The sequence below is a fragment of the Cyprinodon variegatus genome, unplaced genomic scaffold (genome assembly GCF_000732505.1).
Source record: "Cyprinodon variegatus isolate N-32 unplaced genomic scaffold, C_variegatus-1.0 Scaffold245, whole genome shotgun sequence".
In the NCBI taxonomy this organism is placed as follows: domain Eukaryota; kingdom Metazoa; phylum Chordata; class Actinopteri; order Cyprinodontiformes; family Cyprinodontidae; genus Cyprinodon; species Cyprinodon variegatus.
Genome location: NW_015150698.1, coordinates 245,645 through 267,303, shown reverse-complemented (window position 1 = coordinate 267,303; position 21,659 = coordinate 245,645). Strand labels below are relative to the sequence as shown.

General features: G+C 36.6%; 1 protein-coding gene across 2 annotated transcripts; it reads right to left on the bottom strand.

Annotated features, from left to right (window-relative positions):
• Window positions 1-24: 24 nt before the first annotated feature.
• Window positions 25-18,580, bottom strand: fhl1 (four and a half LIM domains 1). Of its 2 annotated transcripts, none has more exons than XM_015381958.1 (6): window positions 18,453-18,580; window positions 5,379-5,560; window positions 4,166-4,343; window positions 2,361-2,530; window positions 2,092-2,278; window positions 25-582 (listed from the first exon to the last, which is right to left on the bottom strand). In XM_015381958.1, the coding sequence occupies exons 2-6, from the start codon at window positions 5,532-5,534 to the stop codon at window positions 428-430; spliced, it is 846 nt and encodes a 281-aa protein (XP_015237444.1). In that variant the 5' UTR covers window positions 5,535-5,560; window positions 18,453-18,580; the 3' UTR covers window positions 25-427. The 2 variants fall into 2 exon arrangements, with proteins under 2 accessions (XP_015237444.1, XP_015237443.1); XM_015381957.1 differs by lacking the exon at window positions 18,453-18,580 and adding an exon at window positions 10,464-10,673 and having other exon boundaries at window positions 26-582.
• Between the last annotated feature and the right edge of the window lie 3,079 nt (window positions 18,581-21,659).

The window sequence follows — 21,659 nt, the reverse complement described above, 5'->3', positions numbered from 1 at the left end:
TTTCCTGTACTGAAGGCAAAAAAAAGGGGGTTTAATGTTTTTTATTTCCTTTAAACTTCAACTTTTAATAATACAACTGGTTTATTATCCAGCTTTTTTATTTCAAATCCAGCAATATTATTAATCAAAGCAAGTATTTTCAGACAGCAGGCAGGATAAAAGCATTTCATCCAGGAACGATTCCTAGAAGGCACTGACATTCTTACAAAGCAACAGATGATCTTAAAAACATCAGAATTAAACCCTCTCATACAAATTCTGTTGCCGTGTAGCAGACGGAGTCTAGATGCAGGTTGCCAGGAAGCTCTAGTGCAGAAGCAGTTTGCAGAAACCTTGAGACTAGCATGTTATTCAGAAATAATTCATTTTAGTCATAAACTACAATTGAAGCGGTTTCCTCATGAATAAAGATGTTTTGCGTATTTGTTTACAGCTTCTTAGCGCAGTCGGGGCAGTAAATCTGCTCCGCGTTGATAACGAAGCGCTTATTGGCGAGGGAGAGGGAGCATTTCTTGCAGCTGAAGCAGTACTCGTGCCAGGAGTATCCTTCATAGTTCACCACGTTGGTGCCATGGCCAAACCCTGCAGAACAGACATTCAAAGACATCAGTGGGTATCACCTTGATTATACAGAAAAATATTAACCTCCCCAATTGAGAACTCCATGTCAGAAAGTCTGAACTATCTCTTTAAATGCCTCATTGATTGATTTCCACTTATCAAAGATCTAAACTTCTAAACAACCAATCTGGATAAGACACTCCCATACTACAGTATGGTTCCTAGGTCTTATTTAAATGCAAAATGGAACCAACCTATAAAACAGGACAGTTTGTCTACTCCTAATATTGACAAGCGGGTCTAAAAGGGTCATAGTTCACATAATTTGAAGATTGTGTTGCTGTAGGTTCTGTTGTCTCTCTAAAATGTACTGTTCTTGTATTCATTGAATTATTACAGCATAAAGTTCCTCAGCATCTTCATTTTCCAAGAGTTTCCCTATTAAGATAAAAATTTAGAGTTTATTAGCTGGATGGGATATCGGAATAATGATGGTGATCCATTAATTTCTATTTTTTTTCATATCACACATAAATACAATTATTAAATATAATGATGTAGTGGTTAGGGCTGACAACAATTAATCAGTTTAATTGTGATTAATCTATTATTGAAATAATCATCAACTAATTTAGTAATCGGTTTATCGTTAACTTAGTTATGGAGACTAAAATATCCCCTTACCTGACGGAGCAACTCATTTAGAACAGCAATTATATGAAAATGAAAAAATATATCAACATTTAGCATTTAAGATAAAAAAATAATTTTTTTCATCTTTTCAGAACTCAAGTGGACAAGTTTTAGTTTCACCTCGTTTAATTAAGTAAAAAAAATCTTTTTTTAAGGAAGCTTTGATTATCTGATTATTAATCAATTAATACAAAAAATAATCCACGCGTAGTCCATTTGCAAAATAATCATTAGTTGCAGCCCTAGTAGTGACCTCAATTTTATTACGATGCTGATACATATCCATGCAGAGCACACAACAGCTAGTGATGATTTAAATGTATTAATTTATTTTCCCTTTTTAAGTGTTTTTTTCAAGAATTCCCTTCACTCACATGGCAAGGTATATATGAGGCTCATTCAACAACAGTAGTATCGGATCAGATATCGGCTAATATGCTAAGACCATGCGTCAGTATTGGATGGGGGGGAAAAAATGAAGTTGCACGGTATATTGGATCAAAACCATCAGTGTAATATGGCCCAATTTGCTGGGATTAAAATAAGCTACAGATGGTTTGTGTTTTCTAGTATTAAGAATAGATCAAATGGTCCAAAATATAGAAATGGGTTTTATTTTTAGAACATAAAAGAGGAGTGTTATGAGAAGATCTAGTGACGGTTTTATCTCTTTTTATTTCTCGCAAACCAGACCTATTTTCTTTTATTGATTTCCAGTAAAGTCGATCAGCAAACCTCCAGAGACAAACACCATCTCTTGTTAAGATTTAATAAAAATCCAGTGTGTTATTTTACTTTTTCTTTATAATAAGACCACATATTTAACATTGGTCCTACCTGTGATTGGGTTCTTGCAGCCGTGGCATTTCTTAGCCACGTCGGTCTTGTAGCAGTCCACGCAATAAACGTGGTCCTCGTGAGCGGTGAATCGAGTTCCCGCCAATGGTTTACGGCAGGTTTCGCACACAAAACACTCAGAGTGCCAGGGATGGTCCTGGTAGCTGATCCCTCCAGAGGTGATAGGCTTGATAAAACAAGGAAAGGAGCATGTTGACAAAGATGTTGAGCTGACAACGCATGTACCATAACACTGTAGCTCCCTGTACCTGCTTGCACTTATAGCATTTCTTGGCAAACTTCTTGTCATGGCAAGGAGCGCAGAAGATGTCATCACCCCTGGCAAGGAAACTCTGTGTACGGATTGGCTGCTTGCACTCAAAGCAGGTGAAGCATTCCTCATGCCACACTTTGTTCTTATACTCCACGTTCTGGGACCCTACAAAAACAAAATACAATTTTTAAATATAGTGAATTTTTATCAAATTTTTAAAGAATTTCCTCCATTTTCCATCCCGACAGTGGCTTTCTGGATGGCGTTTCAAAGTTATCTTTGGATCTTAGCTACCATTTCATGCATTTAGTGACTAGCAGTTATACTTGAACATGTCTGCACACAGCATGGCCTGTAATAACATTGAGAAGTAGAAAACAAAGGCTTGGGGGGCAGCAGCTTGTATCATGCAGTGTGCATCCTGCAGCATGTATAAAGTATATGAAAGTCATGATTTCTAAGCAGTAGAATGGAATCCAACAGACATGACAAATACATAGCTCTTCAATTGATCATCTAGATCATCTAGAATACTTCCCACACTTCATACCCAATTTATGTTTTTTTATAAAAAAAGAAATTGGGATTAACTGAATTCACGGATTTATCACAACAGTAATTTATAAAAACCTTAGAAGATATTTTCCATTATTTATTCATTTAAAACAAATCAGAGAGTAATTAGAAGAAACACCTGATCAACAGAGCTTTGGATTACAATAAAGTCTGCCTCCTAGGAAGCAAAATATGACGACAGTGAGAATGACTTTTAAACTGCCTTTTTGAACGTGAGAAAATAAAGCCGGTTTCAACAGTGGATAATGAATAATCTGGTCAGCCAGCCTTTTCAATAAAAACCTCCTTATGGTCCAGAACGAGTCTGCTATTTAATCAGCACCTCTGTTCACCACTCTGTGGGTATCGAGGGATTTCTAGAGGCCCATAACATGTTTAAGATAATCCAAGGTGTTATTTTTGGTAAAATCACCAACTGAGCACTTGTCTAAAACAGGGATAACCTTAAAGATGGGATCTCAAACTGTAGCAAAGACAGAGGTTTTTTAATAACAAAGCACAAATCCTTGATCACCTCACTTAAGTAGAAATGTTGGCTATCTATACTGTCGTAATTATTTTTAGACAACTTTTTACTTCTACTCTTTATATTTTTTTGCAATTATTTCTACTTTCTACTACTACTACTTTAATTTAATTTAAGCTCATTTTTGTTATGACTCGGTGTTTTAAAAAAAAATGTAAACCATCTAAAAAATAATTTGGTTCATTCAGACAATTTATTTCTTTGTGGTTGAACTTGGTGCTGCACCAACCTGTTGTTTGCCACATAAATGAATCGTTATTCAAGATGATGCAAAGTTAAATTTGGCAATGTTGCCATTAGATATAAAACTAAGAAAATGAAGTACAAAGAAGATATTCAGAATTGTAGAAAAATGTTCCTTTAATAGGGTTGGGACGTAGATAATCTGTCCTTAACATGTTTTCCTGCATTACTTTTAATAGTTTTGAAAATTCTACTTTTATAGTTTTACTTGATTAAAAAGCTTAAGTTGATACTCTAATTAAACAGTAGGATTTATAATTCTACTGTACTTGAGTAATAAACATTAATACTTTTGATACCTCTGAGCACCAACCTTCTCTACTCTATTTCTGCACTTCCCACCCAAATCCCTCTCATAGAATGTGAATAGTGGTAATTTGCAAAATGCATAACCATAATATAAACTTAGTGGAGTTCAAGAAAACAGTCGTAACTATAGGAGGCGTCCAACCCACCTGGCATCACCACCTTGTAGCAGCCCTGGCAGCGGTTGCCGTCCTCTCTGGCGCCACACTTGCCGCACATGATCTTGCCATCATCTCGGGCGCTGAAAGGCTCATTTGCCAGCGGCGTGTAGCATTTGGCACAGCGGAAACAGTCTTCATGCCAATAGCGGTTCTTATGGTGCAGCTCCTGAAACCAAAGAATAGGAGGTAGGTCATTCATTTTTAACATTTGAAAATGTTTTCCAGGCTTTAGCTTTAGGACTGGCCCTTTTACTTTTGTAATATAAAACAATATATATATTTTTATGGCAAAAATTTCTGTCAATATAATAACAAGAAACACCCGATTGCCTTAATATATTGAGAAGAATAACAAAAGTGTTTCTATAAGAGATCCATGAAAAACACAGAGTGAATGAAACACATTTTTTTGTTACAGCGTAACCATAGAGCATTAATGCTGATACAGCCACTTACAGTTTTTACTTTTTTAACTCAGCTTATTAACTTTTTAACCTTTCAATTAGATTTTTAACTTTTTCATTTAGCTTTACCCTTTTTTTCTTAACTTATCTTTTTTAGAGCTTCATTTACAGTCAGTAATATATAATTCAAGGGCTCATCTACTTGGTCAAATGACAAAATAACATGTACAGCCACACAGCTGTAGCTTTGCTGAATTGCTGATATATAAATATTGTGCTTCTAGACCTCACTGATGCTCTATAAAGGGTTATTGCAGGAAATATTAAGTGAGCCGAAGAGCCACTTGCATCCAAGGTCACCTAAGATTTAGCAGCTAAAAGCTTGAGCCAGTTGGAATTTGACTGAAGCTAAATGTGGAGCAACTTAAATTTTCAATCATTATTAAAAAGAAACTGTAAGAAAAACAACCTCAATTTTTTTATGGTTTCTGTGCCAGTGTATATCATAACTGGACATTTATTTAGTATTATGTATTTGGTTCAGGGGCCAGGGACATATCCACAGGGACACTGTCCCCTGTCCAGCCCATTAATAGGGGACTTAATAAAAATAGCTTCTCATTTAGAAAATGAAAAAGATAAAAGTCCTTTTCATTATGCATCATGAATATGTTCTACTTTATCTTGTCATGTAAAATCTATAAAAAAAAAAAAAAACCCATTAAAGTCATATCAGTGTGTTTAGCTCAACGTGTTTAAAATTGGTTTAAATTGTGTTTGTGTTTTGGTAACTTTACCTTTGAATCAGCTCCAATCGGGCGCCGGCACTCGGCGCAGGTGTTGGCACAGAGTTTGTCAAAGCACTTGGTGCAAACATGCTTCTCATCCTTCTTTACATACTTCTTCCCATGCAGGTTATCCCGGCAGTAGTAACAGTCGAAGCGATCTGTCATGGTGGAGGTGAGGTAACTCCTGGGACCTAAATGGTGAAGGAAACAAATCTAGTTTGTTTTGAATCACCAGATGGGGGCAGAGTTTCCCTAAAAATAAAAAGCAGATAAAAGCTAAAGGCTCATTTAGGAAATAGGGAAAAAGGCTTCATTTTATCCTTGGTTCCATGTGTGAAGAAAAAAAAAATGAAACAAATTTGAAGCGGGAATACAACCAAAGTGTTTCCAACAGTTTTTGTCAACAAATAATTTTAAGGATGTTATATAGTAGACAATCACAGAATGGCCTATTTCTGGACTTTAACTAGGCCACTCTAATGTTCAAACATGCTTTCATCTAAGCCTTTCTCCTGCAGGGCTTGCTGTGGCTTTTACCATCAAGAATGTGAACCATGGTTCTAGTGTTCAGTCTTGTGCAGCCTCTAGCTGATTCTGCAGCTATATTTTCTTTTTTGAGCATTATCCATCTTTCCCTTAAAGTGCTGACACCTCCACCCTCTCCCAAATGACATGCCATATCCCCACAGTATGATCGTGCCACTTCCATGTTTGACTGTGGGGGTTGTAAAAGCTTGGATTTTATGCGATAAACCAACACAAAGTCAAGCATCATTTTTAAGAAGAGAAAGGCACAGTTATTTCACAACAAAAAAATGACAAGTTAAATTGCCATTAAAAGATCTTTGCACTCTCTCTCTCTCGGCTGATTTCTACAAAGGGTTTAAGTCAGTTTTCCTAGCCCTGAAAAAACAAAACAAAAACAACTCTAGCTCAGTCAGACTGAAAGATCGTTTATAAAAAGCAACTTTCAGATTTTGCTAAACATCCTGTATTTGATTTAGATCTAGATTTTGACCCGCCATTTTAACACTTGGATGTGCTTTGATTAAAAACCCTTTCACTATATCTGTGGTTGTGGTTGACTCACTGAGAGGTGAGCTATCAACTTCATTAGTATTAACTAGGGCTGCACCGATCCACTTTTTTCACCTCTGATACGATACAGATATTTGAAGTTTAAAGTCGGCCGATACCGATACCAAAAACAGCACCAAAAACAGACACATTACCTAAAAAATGGTTTTATTGTGTAAAAAAAAACGGGGATCATTCTTCTGTGCATATGCTTTGACTTCCCTTTTCTTAAATAAATAAAAGTGGAAACAACCCAAATATAAAAGTTATGACTCATTTATTTAACAACTGTGCACAAAATATTAAACCAAAAGTCCTCTGACTTGATCAGCATTTTTAAAAAAGTTTCATTATCAAGTATCATCTCTGTGATTTTTTTTAACTCTATACTGTTGCATGGAAAAAATTTCATTTCTTTCCAAAGAAGTAAGCTGCTTCCTTTTTGTTTGCCGAATCCGATAATCTCAGCATCTTCCTTGTTATGAAACTTCTGGAAGTGTTTCAATAAGTTGGTGGCGTTATAGTTTGAAGATTTAACACCGCCCCTCGGAACATTTCTCCCACAAATATTGCACGTAGCCATTGGACTAGTAGGCTGAGAGAGCGTGAAAAACCTCCACACCACAGATCCTTTCGCTCGCTCCATTGTAAACAATATAGCCGTGTTGTGTTGTTGTGCTGCCGCATGACGGCAGAGCATAGCATAGAGTTAGAATGAATAGATCGGCCCCTATATCAAGTCAATTGTCACCGATACCGATCTATTTTTTTCCCCTTATATCTGGACCGATACCGATAAAAAAATCGGATAGGTGCATCCCTTGTATTAACCATCTTTAACATGGACTGTTACATTTTAGACATTTATTTTTACAATAACTTTATCTGATGTGATTTTTGCTTGGCTAGACATGTTTTCCCTTCTTGCAAGTGAAGCTGGCCCTATTTTGGAGCATTAAAAAGTAGAAATGCAAACACATTTTAGGAAAAAAAATATATAATGTGGCTTTACATTTTATTCTGTCTATCTGCAATCTTTGTGACTCTTTGTCTCTCAAAATGAATTTATCAGACAACTTTACTGTAAAGGAAAACGAGAAATATAGCCTAAATGAAGGGCAAATCTTTCTCCAAATTCTGCGACAGACATGCTAGATCCGGTCAGAATTCAGGCTCTTTCAATCAGCAACATACCAAACCGATGAGAGATGTGTGAGTGAGGTAACACAGATGGCTGCTCGCTCTGGTTTTATCAGACTTCCCCTGCAAAGCCCTTGTATCTTAAAAGGCTCATTCTTCCCAAACCTCATGTGAACCCTGCATAGTTAAACTCTTCAGCTGCTTGGGTAAAAAACTCAGCTTAGCCTGTATTCATCAGCAGATTGGATTTTCACCACAGAAACTGTAGTTTCATGTAACCGGATATCTATCTACATCACCCTTTCCATCAGCTGATCATTACCTGCACAGCAGCACAGTTGTTTTGATCTGATCTACAACAACAGGAACTAAGCAGGAAACAATGGGTGGAATGACATTTTGACCGGGTAACCATGGGAACGAAGCAAATATTAATGATGCTATTTAAGTGGGATGTATTAAACAGCCATGAGTGAGCGTGTTGAGCCTCCCACAGCACGGTCTGACCCCTGTTGTGTGCGGACGGACGGATGGGAAGTTCTGGTGCCAGGCAGCAATGTGCAGCTGTGCTGCAGGGATAAGGGATGGAGTGGGGACCCAGAAATAACACAACCTGTCTGACACAGGCTTCTGGTGAGCCGAGCGGATCAGAATATCTATTTAAAGAACTAAAGGGCCACAAAGTGATGCCTGTTGGGGAGAAGCAGCTATTGTTGGTCCTTACTTTAATCTTTGTTGCAAACAGAGTGCCAGCTGCCATCTGTCTATACGCACTGACCCTCAGTTATGGAGGGAGGGGGTTATAAAAATTGCGTCCCCTTTGGAGAGAAGTCCTCTACAGTGGAAAGGGTCACCTCAGTTAAGAGATGATCTGACCAACAACATGACTTATAATCTATTTTTCCACAAAAAACAACATCTGTGGCATTCTGATAGTCAGATATTAGCATGACATCCAGAGAAAATAGATCAAGGTATCTTTACGCTATAATTTCAAATTCCTCTAACAGAAATCTGGACGTATGGAGAGCATCTTTCATGACTACGGTAAAATAAGATCCATTTCAATCCCTTTAATGCCTTGACTGGGTTATCTTACATTAAATAGAGGCCATCCCATTGATACTCACAACTTGACACTAAAGTTGTATCAATCAAGCTCTTTTAGCTGATTCTGATTTATAGAGGACTATCCAGCCAGAGCCAATTTTCCTGCTTTAGTTTTTAATGCTTAAAAAGAAAAAAAGAACTACTGACTCTATGATAGAGTTAGTAGTGGTGAGCTAATAAGAAACTCATGATCATCCCTATTTGCACGTTAAAGCATAGGTTTAATTCCAATAGGTCCATTAAAGTACCAGCTAATGCACTGATAGACCAATAACATTCTTTCATGTTCTTAAAATACTTATTTTGTCATATAGATAAAAGTAAAATTATAAATTCTGGATTTATGTGATTGTTTCTATAATTTGTTGCTTTTAAATGAAATGTCATACAGATTTTTAGGCATTTGGCAAACGCTTTTATTTGAAGCAAATTAAAAAAAGAGGATAACGATGTAGCTATTGTTACAGATAACATGCTGAAGCCTGTTATGAACTTTGATAGATGTTTGATAAATATTTAGGTGGTTACAATAGCAAACTATTTTTTTTTTCTGAACACAGAAAGATAATAATAAAAAGATTCTCTGTACAAAATACCTTGTTTTAGATTGATTTGTTGTCTATTGCTGAGCTTACAGGGAAACGACGTGCAGAATATATTTTTATTTGTTTTAAGCAAGCAATGCTACATTACTCAACATGTTGAATGTATTTACAAGCTAGCAGGTGGTTGTTGTTGTTTTTTTAATATCTAATTAAGAATCATACTTTATAGATACTGCCAAAACAGCAGAAAAAATAACAATAGCATACAAAAATACAAGTAAAAGTTTCCCAAGAGCTACAAAATCCTTAGATGTAAAGAACAATAAAATAAGAATCAGAAAAATATGTAGATACTGTATAATTTACTTTCCTAAGATTCCTTTGTAAGTTAGTTCTTAATCTTTTTAGGGAATGATGAGTAGTTTTTAATTCTTATCAAAAGACAAGGCAAGCAAAAAGTAATGGTAAACACCACAATGCATTAAAATCAATAGTTAGACCATTAATTTTATCAGTCACGAAATAATCAGTGTCATAGCAGTTTACAAACTATATGAGAAAAGGCAGAAAAATGATATTCCAGTTTATGGACAATAATGGATTAGCCTGCTGATTTTAACATGGTTTTATATTATTAGTAAGGTTTGTGTTGTAGAAATGAAACTACATCTTACATAATGAGTAAAAACCAGCTTCTGCATAAGGCTAAAGTGAAACATATTGCGTAAATGTGAAGTTATTCAGCACCTGATTCATTTTTTTCCTTCCGAAGAACAGGAAGTGTTATGTTTTATCATTAAAACCTTTTACACAAGTCATCTGAGTGGAGCACATCAGTTTTCTAATCAGCCAAACAAGGATAAATGTTAATGTAAATGTTCAATTTTTTTATTAGAATTTGCAAAACTAAAAATAAGATGAATCTTTGCAGGAATGAAAATGATAAATTTGATTATTGTTGATCTGATAACTATTAAAAAAATGAAGAAAAAAAGACTTTCCAAAATGCGAACTCTGTTTCTTGGGGAAAACACATTCCTTCTAATTTTTCTTTGACATTTTTTGGAATACGCTTCTGCTTAATAAAAAAAAAAACACTCAACTTTTGAAGCTCTGATGATGAGAGCACGCCAAAACAAACAAGAGTCCCGGTTTTTTTTTATTGTGAAGTAAGTGGTACATTTTTAAACTCATCAATCTGCTTTTTTAGATTAATTTTTACCTGAATGTCTGTAGAAAGTCATGCTTGGTTCCAATCAGGGAAAAAAAGAGATAAAAAAAAAGAAAAATGGAGTTGTAGCATCCACAGAGAGTCAGACCAAGAAACCGTGAGCATCAGTGTACTATGGCGGCCTGTTTATACCCCTCTGTGACCCAGACCACCACTGACCCCTCATCCAAATCCAACCTTCATCTCTCCTGTCCTTTTTAGGATATGGATTATAGAATATAGCTGGGTAGAGGGAGGATAGATTAGGGGATATATTTTGGATTCCATAACACTGACATCAGATATTATATAAAGAGAAAATGTGAACTAAAGGTTTACTCCACTGTGGATAACAGATACTCCCTCTGCCCTGGGATGAGATGTTTTGTTGGACAGTTTAGAACATGAACAAATGTTAAATCAACTCCTAAAGGATGAGTGACAGAGAAGACAAGCTGACACTGAGCAGAGTGGACCAGTGAAGCAGGACTATGCAGGATATTTCCCAATTTTTTTGGGAAAATACTTGAACTTGTTTAGATTGGGTGGGGAACATCTTTTAGCATCCATTTTAAGCCCTGTTAAGATAATGGGTTTGATTTAGGTCTTTTATTTTCCCTTTTCATCTTTTTTTATCCATAAATCATTTTTGCCTTTTCTGTTTTGCCAAAGAGCATCATTCCACAGCATCATGTTTTCCACCATGTGTCAGTGTTTGGATGAAGAGGTCAGAATGGGCCATCTTAACACCAGACAAGATGTTTTCCATTTTGACAAGTAAGTTTTATTTTGGTCTAACCTGACCTGAGGAACTTCTTACATCAGCTTGTCTTTAACTTTAAATTGGGTTCATAAAGCCCTAAATTTAAAGCTTTTTTCTAACACAGCAGCTCCTCTAGAGTCAATTTATAGTTCTTCTTGCCATGTCTTTAGCAAACCTCCGAGGCCTTCACAGAAAAACTGGAAATACAATAACATGTAAATACATAAAAACTGGCACTAACTAATAATTAGCTGAGATTGGCTTCCACCAGCTTTAAATTTTCTGTCTGTGCTATAGAAGAGCATCCCCACAGCATAATGCTGCCACTGCTACATTTTACTCTTTAAAAAAATGTTTGAAAATCATCTTTCTTCAACTCTTAGTTATGCTTTACTTAATTCTGTTATGTCACACAATAGCCTTAAAGTACATTCATTCTTGTTTTTGTAACAAGACAAAATGTAAAAAGATGTAAGTACTTTTACCAAATTGTTAATTTCAAGAAAAAAATATACAAAAGAAAGAAAAAGCCAAAACATTGGTGCATTTGTGTATCTGATGTGGCGTTTTACATCTGCTTGTAGTTATTGATTTGATTTGCTCCATTACCACAGGACACTACATTACATTTGTCCTTTTTTTAGGATCTGTCCCCCAATTACTCTGAATCCACCAAAACCAAACCAGCCAACACATACCTCCTGAGGAGATAATTTCTCCTGCACATTATTTATTGCTTAATTTTGAAAAGGTTTTGTTTGTCATGTTTTTAATCTGGCTGAGTTGAGCTCAACCTGCTTCTTCAAATTAAACTCTTTTTATCGCGGGTCTTGTGGGTCAATGCCCACTGGGCCAACAAGATCCTGGTCCAACAAACCCAAATCAAGAGGCTGATTGGTTTTTGGAGGCATGCAGCTACATTTCTTTGTCCTGATTATTACCTGGATCTTTGATTCTGGCGAAGAAACCAAATATGGTGTAAGAAACTGCACAGTGTTGATCCTTAAGGACTGGAGTTGAAACCTCTACTCAAAAGATGGTAGTGAGTAACACAACAAAAGATGGTATCATTTCCTTCCAGCTCTTTGTGATCCACAATAATGTATGGATTCAAAACCCTAAAAACAAAATAAATAAATTGAAGGTTCTGGTTCCAATTTGACAAAACTTTAAAAAGCTGAAGAGGAATGTATACTTTCACACTGCAAAAATCATCCAGAAATAAGTAAAAATGTCTTAAAATAAGCACATTTCCGCTTAATTTTCGTGATATACTGCATCGATTCTTGACGCCAAGTATCGATTATTAATTTTAAAAAATGAATAAATAAAATTGCATGAATGTTTGGCGAACATCAGCCAAAAACAAGTGTAATACAACTTCCAGTCCAGTAGATGTCGCTGCGGATGTGTTGACGCACGCTGCCTTGTGTCACAAGCATTTCCGGCCGCGAGATACTGCGCCAAGTCATTCAAAAACAGAACATGGAGGAGAAAATATTGCAATGCATCGCAATAATTCAAGTATCGTGATGCATAGTGATAGAATCGCATCGTGGCCTATGAATCGTGATTCGAATAAATCGTGACTTCTTTGGCAATACCCACCCCTAGTATAAATACATAAAATAAATTGTGATACTTTTAGTTTGAAACTTTGTTCTGGAATGTTTCTTTTTAATTCTAGAATTAAAAAGAGTGTTGACTAGAATAATCCAACATATCATATGCGTCCAATTTCTGGGTTTATAGCAAGATATATTAAGATGAAATGCTGGGAAATATTTATTGCTTATCTTCATGTTCTGATGTTGGCTATAATTTAAAAATATTATATTTCAGGTTGAGAAACAGAGGAAAATTTATTTAACTTTATGACAACTGAGCTAACATGAAGTAAGGCTGCCAAGAAGAGGCCTATTTTCCATCTACTGCCTTTAATATACCAGCAACAAATCAAAAATAATCCAGAAAAACTAACAAAACTGTTTAACTGATCTTAAATGAAATACGTCAGGATAATATGTAACATTTTTGTAATTTTTTTAAATGCAAGATGCAAAGGGGAAGAACGTTTACAACACAGAACACATTATTTTTAAGAACAGTTTATTTTTTTCTGAAGCTAAGATCGGATCATTGAGGCATAAATGGGGAAAGAAACACCAACCTTGTCTATAAACTGCAGAAACAAAATTGTTGTTTACATGGCAGCAACTTGTTTCTACAGATGACCTTTTGCCCTGAACTTTTACGAGACTCTGTCGCCCTCCAAATCTGGTAGCAGGCAGATGACCTGAGCCAAATGATCTCCATCAGGGGAAATGGTGACTCACCAGCACACCCAAAGCACTCCACATGCTTCCTCACACAGGGAGCCGTGTTACAGCGCAGACATAAGGTCAGGATTTGGCTGCTACACTCAGACATACCGATGTTGAAAATATGTTTGAACAAAAGGCCATGAGGAGAGCTCTATCAATACACAAACAACTTCCAACCAAAGGGGTTGGTGCTTGGAAACAATTTGGACATTTTCAGATAAGGCTGGTGTTCATTGGGCCCACACTATGGTTCAGGAAATACAGGAAAGAGGCAGTTCCTTTTGCTGATACTGGGAACTACACTTAAATTAATGTGGAAAATAACAGCTTGTATAGTTGGTTTACGTCTCATGAGGTTTTTCTACAAACTAGAGGCGGAAAAAAACAATAAAAGTTTGAAAATGGATGAAAAAGAACAAAATCAGAGCAGATTTAAGTTTTTCATTCTTACCTCTATAAATGAGATGTTAAGTGCATTAAAAACTAGCCCCGGTTTGTTTCTTCCCTTGGTGCAATCCAACCAAACAATCACACTAGTGTGCATATCACAACATCAGCACAATGAGCCATAGGAGATGGGTGGTCTCAGTACATTCCCAAACAAACACTAAAGCGGTTGATCCAACCTCAATCTGATACATTTTTGGAATGCATACCCATAGTCAGGTATTCATTACATTGTGGGGTGCAGCAGAGTAAACAAACAAATAAATAAAGCCCACGGCACATTTTTGTAAAGCATTAGCACCTTAAGCAAATTTGGAGACATCTTCTCAAAATCCAGTATGTCTGAAAATGTCATGAACCTGGAACCATCAAGTGAGATGTCATTTTTGCGGAAGATATTTCTAATCTCCTTATGATAACTGACAAAGCTCAAATCTGGCATTTATATATCATAGTCAATAAACATTTAATGACAGAGGTGAAGCATGAGACAGATATTCACTCAAGCAGCAGTTTTAATATGACAATAAGATTCAGCAGAATAACTCCTGAATTCCCTTCATGGTGGGAGCAGCTGCTCATAGAGAGAGAAGCCAAATGCCTCCTAGAGGAATAGATCTATGGTTGGACCAAACAAAATCTCAGCTGTTTAGCCACAATGACAAGACGAATGTTGGGAGGAGTCATGATGAGGTTTGAGTGAGGTATGACTAGCATGGTGGCGCTACCATCATGCCGAGGGTCAGTTAAAATATTAAATACAGCAAAACCTTATTCATTAAATGTTGTAATTCCTCATTTCTAAGTATTGAAAGACATTCATTCAGCAGTTAACACTTTATAATGTTGTGCATGTTACCTTGACCTTCCTTTCTTTGTAATATCACTAATATCAATATTTTATATTGGTTAAATATTACATCTGTTTATCTAATAGCAAAACTATGATTCTGATTCATTCATATTTTTCCTGGCACCTTTTTCTACTCTCACATTGCTCTATAATTCACCAAACACTCTTGCATAATTCGGTTTACGTTTTGCTCTCTTGAAGGGGACAGCAGTTTATCCTCCACAGACCTCTAAGCCCATGTAGAGAAACAGGCAGCCCTGCCTGTTTAAGGCAGCGTAGAACTGCTGAGAGCGCTGTTGCTTACCATTCATCAAAGTGGAAAGCACCGAGACGCACCCTCTTTCTCACTCTCTGCTCCATTTGCAATAATAAAAAAAGAGTGATTAGATTGTCTCTTCCACAAAAGTGTCCGTCTGGCACTGAAATACCTCCGTCTGCCAGACATCCTGATTTGTTGACCCCTGATCAACAAAAAGGATTCATTATCTCCAAAGTTGTGTTTGCTTTAGAGGTTAATGAAATGATGTTAGAGCTACCGTTAAAAACTTATCCTGGCTAAAGTAGGATTTAATTCTTTACTTAGTCACATATAAAGACTTTGTGGTTGTTAGGGGATGATGAGGTCATACTGGGGGAGATGTGGGCACAGTGGGTGAGCTAGAAAAGGAGCCTTAAGCTCCTGCTCCCCAAGATGACATCATTTCCTTGGTTTGGCAGCATCCCAGACAAAAAAGGGAGAGGACGTATGTCTTAATGGCTGAGTCACATGTAGTAGGCTCAGTATTATCCACAGCTGCCCTGGGGCAGACCAGACAGGTAAAGAGGCTGCTCAAGGACATAACTACTGAAGTCAGACTGGAAAATGTTTGTATGTTATTAGGAAATATTCAGATATTGATACTCAATCCAATTTTGTTCAAATTTTTTTCTTTCTGATAAAAATGTCAGGACACCCTTAATAGTTTTACCGTCTTCTGGAAACAACTTTGTAACTTACCAGTATCCGCCATTGGTCTAAGGAAAGCATGGCAAGAAATCAACTAATTGAAAATCACACTTTTTCTTGAAATAACTGGATTTTAATTTTTAAACTAATCTTTGCAGCGAGTTTGCCCCACTCATCACTTGCAGCTGTGAGATGCTTGACACTCTACAAAGTGTCTTCCTAGGCCTTTCCTTGTCTTTACTGGTGTCTGTTTAGCTATTGTCATACAGGGTAAGGTTTCGTTATTTTTCAGATGGTCTCTTTAGACGCTCCCTGATGCACAGTAGACTTCATAGTGGATCCTGTGAAGGTGAACTGCCTAGCTCCAGTTACAGTCAGGCTCTCCCAAACAATAAAGCCTTTTCCATCTATTTTAATTGGGAGGAGGTTCATTTCTTTAACTTCTGTATTAAATTTAAATGAAACATGTTCTCTGTTTCAGTGTCCAAATAGTTCAGATAAAGATGTTCTGCTCCCCAAAACATCATTCCAGAAAATCATACTATTTATCCACTTTTTCCTTTGGAACCTTTTATTTTTTTCTGCTTTTTGTTCTTTTTTTTTTTAAATAGCAAATGTTTCCTTAATGTATTTCTCCTAAAAAGGAACCGTAACAAACTTTGCCATATGTGTTTAAAAACTATTTAAATGAAGGTTACTTGCACAATTGGACAATCATTAGCGTTCCCTTTAAGCAAGAAGATCCTGGATTTGAGTCCCGATTCTGAGGTATTTCCTGCATGTTCTCCCTGTAAATGCATGGGCTCTCACTATGTAATCTTATTCTTCCAATGGTTAATTGGCCACTCTTCAATGGATAAGAGGCAGTCCATTGATAGATTTATAGTGTTTTGATTATAAAACCATGAAAAGCTATATCCCTGAACTTAATGATGCAAAATGATCTTGTTTTCTTACTGTTTTGACAACTTTTTTGTTTGACTTACATCCACTGCTAATGAGCTGCCTGACTAGGTCTTCTTATATTTAGAGATACATTTTTCAGTGAATAACCAATGTGATTTCTAATTATGTCATTATCTGATACTGTTGCTCCCAGTCCAACACATTTTTCCTATGCATGGGGATCCTGGAGGATGCATCACCTTTGGCTACATTTCTTAATCATCTTTTATGTCTCAACATACAATATTGATTGCCAAGCTGTTGTTTGCTCTGATGCTTTCTATGTGCAGACAAAGCCCTGGTTGTCTAAAGGTTAGGAACTCTTTTCTGTTTAAATGACTCATAGGTAATGGGGGAGTGTTGGCCTAGTGGTTAGAGCCGTGTGTTTGTGCTATGAGAAGGTTGCAAATACCCAATTCCATCCCCACAGCCTGCACTCTGGGTTCCTGAGCAAAACCCTTAACCCATAACTGTTCCCCTGGTGCTGCACAATGGCAGCCCACTGCTCCCCAAGGGGATGGGGGCTGATCTTAAATTCCTCCAATTTAAGATCATTTAACTTTAATTATGTAAGTGTTAAGTAGCTTTATAAATAGTAATAAAACAGTTCCATGATGATGCAAGTTTAATTACCACTTATGGGATCTAACAGAACTCTGTAGCTATTAATTTCTGTTTCAACCTTTTAAGTCCCACCCAGAGATGGCTTCTGGAAAGAAGAGTTTTTCAAAACACTAGCTAATAAGCAATTCTTTACTAAAATCCTGCTAACTTTAATTTTTTAATAAAGCTCAACGTACCTGTTTAATTACATTATCTCTTGTGTTACATGCAGCTATACTTCCCTGCTATATTCGAACAAGAAAATACCTAGAAAACCTAATAAAACTGACAACAAAGATCAGTATCACATCTTTAATTTATTATTTTTTCCTCAAGAACAAAGGAAGGGCAATGGCCTCAGACATAAATTGCATGGAAATCCTGGTGAGTCAGTGATAGATGTTTAATATATTGAAAGATTGGACAAAGTTTAATTAGCTTCAAAACAGTAAACTTACACCAGAATCAAAAGCTAAAATAACAAATAGGGCGAGTTAAAGTATCTTAAAATCATATAGGGACTCAGCATTTCTGGGTCTCTTTTAAAAAATTAAATCTGTTGTTTTTTAACCTAACTTGAAATAATTAAGTAGTTTTGAAAAAAAAAAGTATATGAAGTGGAATGTTGTTGTTTTTTTGTTGACGTTATTAAGGTAATTGTTTTATCAGACTTACATTTAGGACCCACCTTATCCATGATAGCAACAATAACTCTCCTAAAAGTGTTTTATTGTTTTTTGTTGTGCCAAACCTCCTGACATTATTGGTGCTGTGCATCTGGTCACATTTAAAATATCCTAGAGTTACTTCTGTTTAAACTAGGATATGTTTTTTAAAATGCGCCCTAGAGGACGTTGTGCGTAAAATACGCGCATCGAGTCACTGAAAATTAAAAGAAAATATACCTTAGTACTTTTAACAAAGTAAAGATTGAACCTCAGGTAAATCAACTCGGATGTGCTTTCTAATATGAAAACAGTGGCGCTTGGCTTGTCCTTAAATGCCCCAAAAACATCCTTATGAACATCCCTGTTTAACATATTCGTGAAAATCCTTTAAAATGGACTAAATACCAGCTTGTTAACCATATGCCAGATATGTATGTGCGGGTTTTACTCACCTATGCAGAGAAGGAGCGCCTGTCAGTGTGCGCCAGCAGCGACGCCTCTGTTTGCTTTGTTGGAGATGATTCCAATGAGCGCAAACTGCGCAGCTTTAAGACAAGCAGAGAGCGCAGCTGAAAAAAAGAAAAAAACTCTAGAAACACTAATAAACAATGATCTCAACCAGGAATCTACAGGCGCTCTTAGTTGGTTCTCATTGGCTTTGCACAAACGGAAACTGGAGAAAAGTGGTCAGAAATGTTTCTGCATAGATGAGAGCAACAAGGCTCAACAGTCACAGCTCTGCTCTGAAGGAATATTCACCTTCTACATGATTTATCTTAGCAGATCTTCAGCTGTTTACAACTATTTAAGAAAATTGAGTAATTTTCTCACTTGACACATAAGTCCCTCTTCACTTCCAGCCTCACTCATCTCCTTCTTTGGTAAAGAAACCATGATGACTCAGTCCTGGCCCAAAGTAAATACAGACACCCTGCTGTTACCCCCAATTTTTATTTAATAGCATCACAAAGAATGACGAAAAGCTCCAAAAGAGCAGCAACAGATGTTTGCATCATTCTTAAATGAAAGACCAAAATGTAATCTTAACAGAAGAAAGTTGTTTGAGTTGTAGGAATACATTTCAGAGACCAGAAAATTGCATTGACTGTCGTAAAAGATGACGGTGTTACAAAAATATTAAGTTTAAGACATTTGTTTGACCTACAGATGTTCAGTGCCCTATGCAATACTCTTTCCACTTCACATTTTGCAACCTCAGATTCAAAGTTTGGGATTTATACTAAACGAAGTAAACAAAGCGTTGTATTGTTGAGAAGGAAAATTGTACTCCGCTTTCAAAGAATGCACAATTGTTTAGTCTTCTCTATTCACTGACCCATGAGACAACCCAGAGTCAACCTGTGTGCAATTTAATCCAGCTGTTCTCTGAAGACCTCAGAGGTTTCAGTTATGCATGACTTCATATTCATAAAAATCCAGATAAAAGACTTAGAAATTTTTGGTTTTAATGTGGAACATTTTATAAATATTTTGTAAAGTATTTTTTTCCCCACAGATTTTCTGACAAATGCTTTTGTCAGAAACGTATATGGTAGATAGTAAAACTTCACACGATAAGAATAAAAAATATATCTGAACACGTTTCTAAGATGGTGTTCATTTAGAAGATCCAGTTAGTGGAAGAAACAAAGAAGAAATCCTTCATAACATCTTATTTTCTAGTTTAAACAAGACTCTCTGATTGAAGTCTGCACAATAAACCTTTGCTGACTGATAATCACAATTAACATTTGGGAATGTTTAAGCAAAGTGCTCCTTGTAAATCCCTACTTCTTTGTCTAATATAAATTCTTGAGCAGACTGGATGAACTTGTTTCCATATTAGGAACACGTAACCTGGAATGTGGCAGAGGGAGCATTGAATGTGACGGATTTGATTTCAGTCCAGAAACATGTCTTTGTAAACAACAGATATATACGAACATCAACAAAGTTTAAGCAAGCAATTCCATGTTGACTCAACATGGCATAAAATTACCTCATAGGTGTAAAATCGACCATTGGGAGGCAAGGCTGTGCTAAAGACAAAATACCACTGAGCTCCAGGTGCAGTCCATGGTCATGTCCACCCTTAACTACATCTATGCTTCCATGTCCTGGAAAGCTCTGCAGATGGTCCCACAGGTAGCCTCTGGTCTATTGCATCAAATTCAAGTTTCATTGCACAGCAAAGCACTTCATTGAACAGCTCCCATCTCTTTACATGATTCAATCCCTCCAGTCATCAAGGATTTGCTAGCAAAGCCTACAGCCCACTCAAGAGAATCAAAACACTTAAAATGTAACTCTGTAAACCCACAGAACTACAGAACAGAGGCATGTCTATGTCTTTAAAAAACTCTTGCAGACCGTGACAGCTTTCTTACCCCACACAACTCAACCCTCTACTGCAATCTGTTCGCTCTGTTTCTACTCTGTCACCAGACATCCATTTTCTTTACGAGGGGTGCTGGTGCCTATCTCTAGCTTTCAATGGGCAAGAGGCGGGGTACACCCTGGACAGGTCGCCAGTCCATCGCAGGGCAACACAGAGACAAACAGGACAAACAACCATTCATGCACACAACCATTCATGCAGCCAATTAACCTAACAGTCATGTTTTTTGGACTGTGGGAGGAAGCCAGAGTACCCAGAGAGAACCCACGCATGCTCAGGGAGAACATGCAAACTCCATGCAGAAAGACCCCGGGCCACAAATCGAACCTTCTTGCTGCAAGGCAGCAGTGCTACCCACTGCTCCACTGAGCAGCCCCACTCTGTCACCTATTATATAAATTGTAATTTGCTTTGGATAAGATCATCTGTCAAAAAACAACATAACAATTAAACATAAGCCCATAATAAGCTCTGAGGGCCAGACCGTATGAACTCAGCATAAGGTAATCATTTGCAGTTGATCACTATGTCTTCAAAAGTCTTTCGAACATTTCAGCTGATGATTTCATGGCTCTGAAAACCTCTGATAGCAGGACAGAAGATGCATTAAAGCTCATCCTCTAAATTTATTGAAAAAGAGAAGGTTTCTGAGGTGTGAAAGTTATTTTTTTAATGTGGTTTATTTCTGACATCCTGTACAGTTTATGTTAATTATTTGCAGCTTAGTTCGATTGAGTCATTGTTTAGTTTACTTCAAACTAACATGGTTAGAATAATAAAAAATTTAACTTTATTGATCTCACATTGCAGAAATTTACATTTGCATTTAACCCATCCCCTTGTGGAGCAGTGGGCTGCCATCGTAGGGCATCCTGGGAGCAATCGGGGGATAAGGGTCTTGCTCAGAGAGCCAGAGTTGATGGCTGTGGGAGTGGGGCTCAAACTCAGAACCTCAGGATTCCAAGCTCCATGCCATAACCACTAGGCCAATACTTCCCTTTAAACTTAAAGCATGGTGTGTTTAGCAACATGTGTTTTCAGATTATTATAATTTGGATTTCCATAAAAAATATATAGTATATTAAATTAAAGTTAAATACATATTTAAGTTGTCTGTTCTTTTTAATCTAAAAAAGAAAAAACTGTTGTTTCAAAAATAGCTTTTGTGTTATGTCTTAAGTTGGGTTTTCCTTCTTAATTTTAAGATGTTGAATAAAAGTAGTATTTGAAAACAATCTAAAATTGAATAGTTTTAGATGAG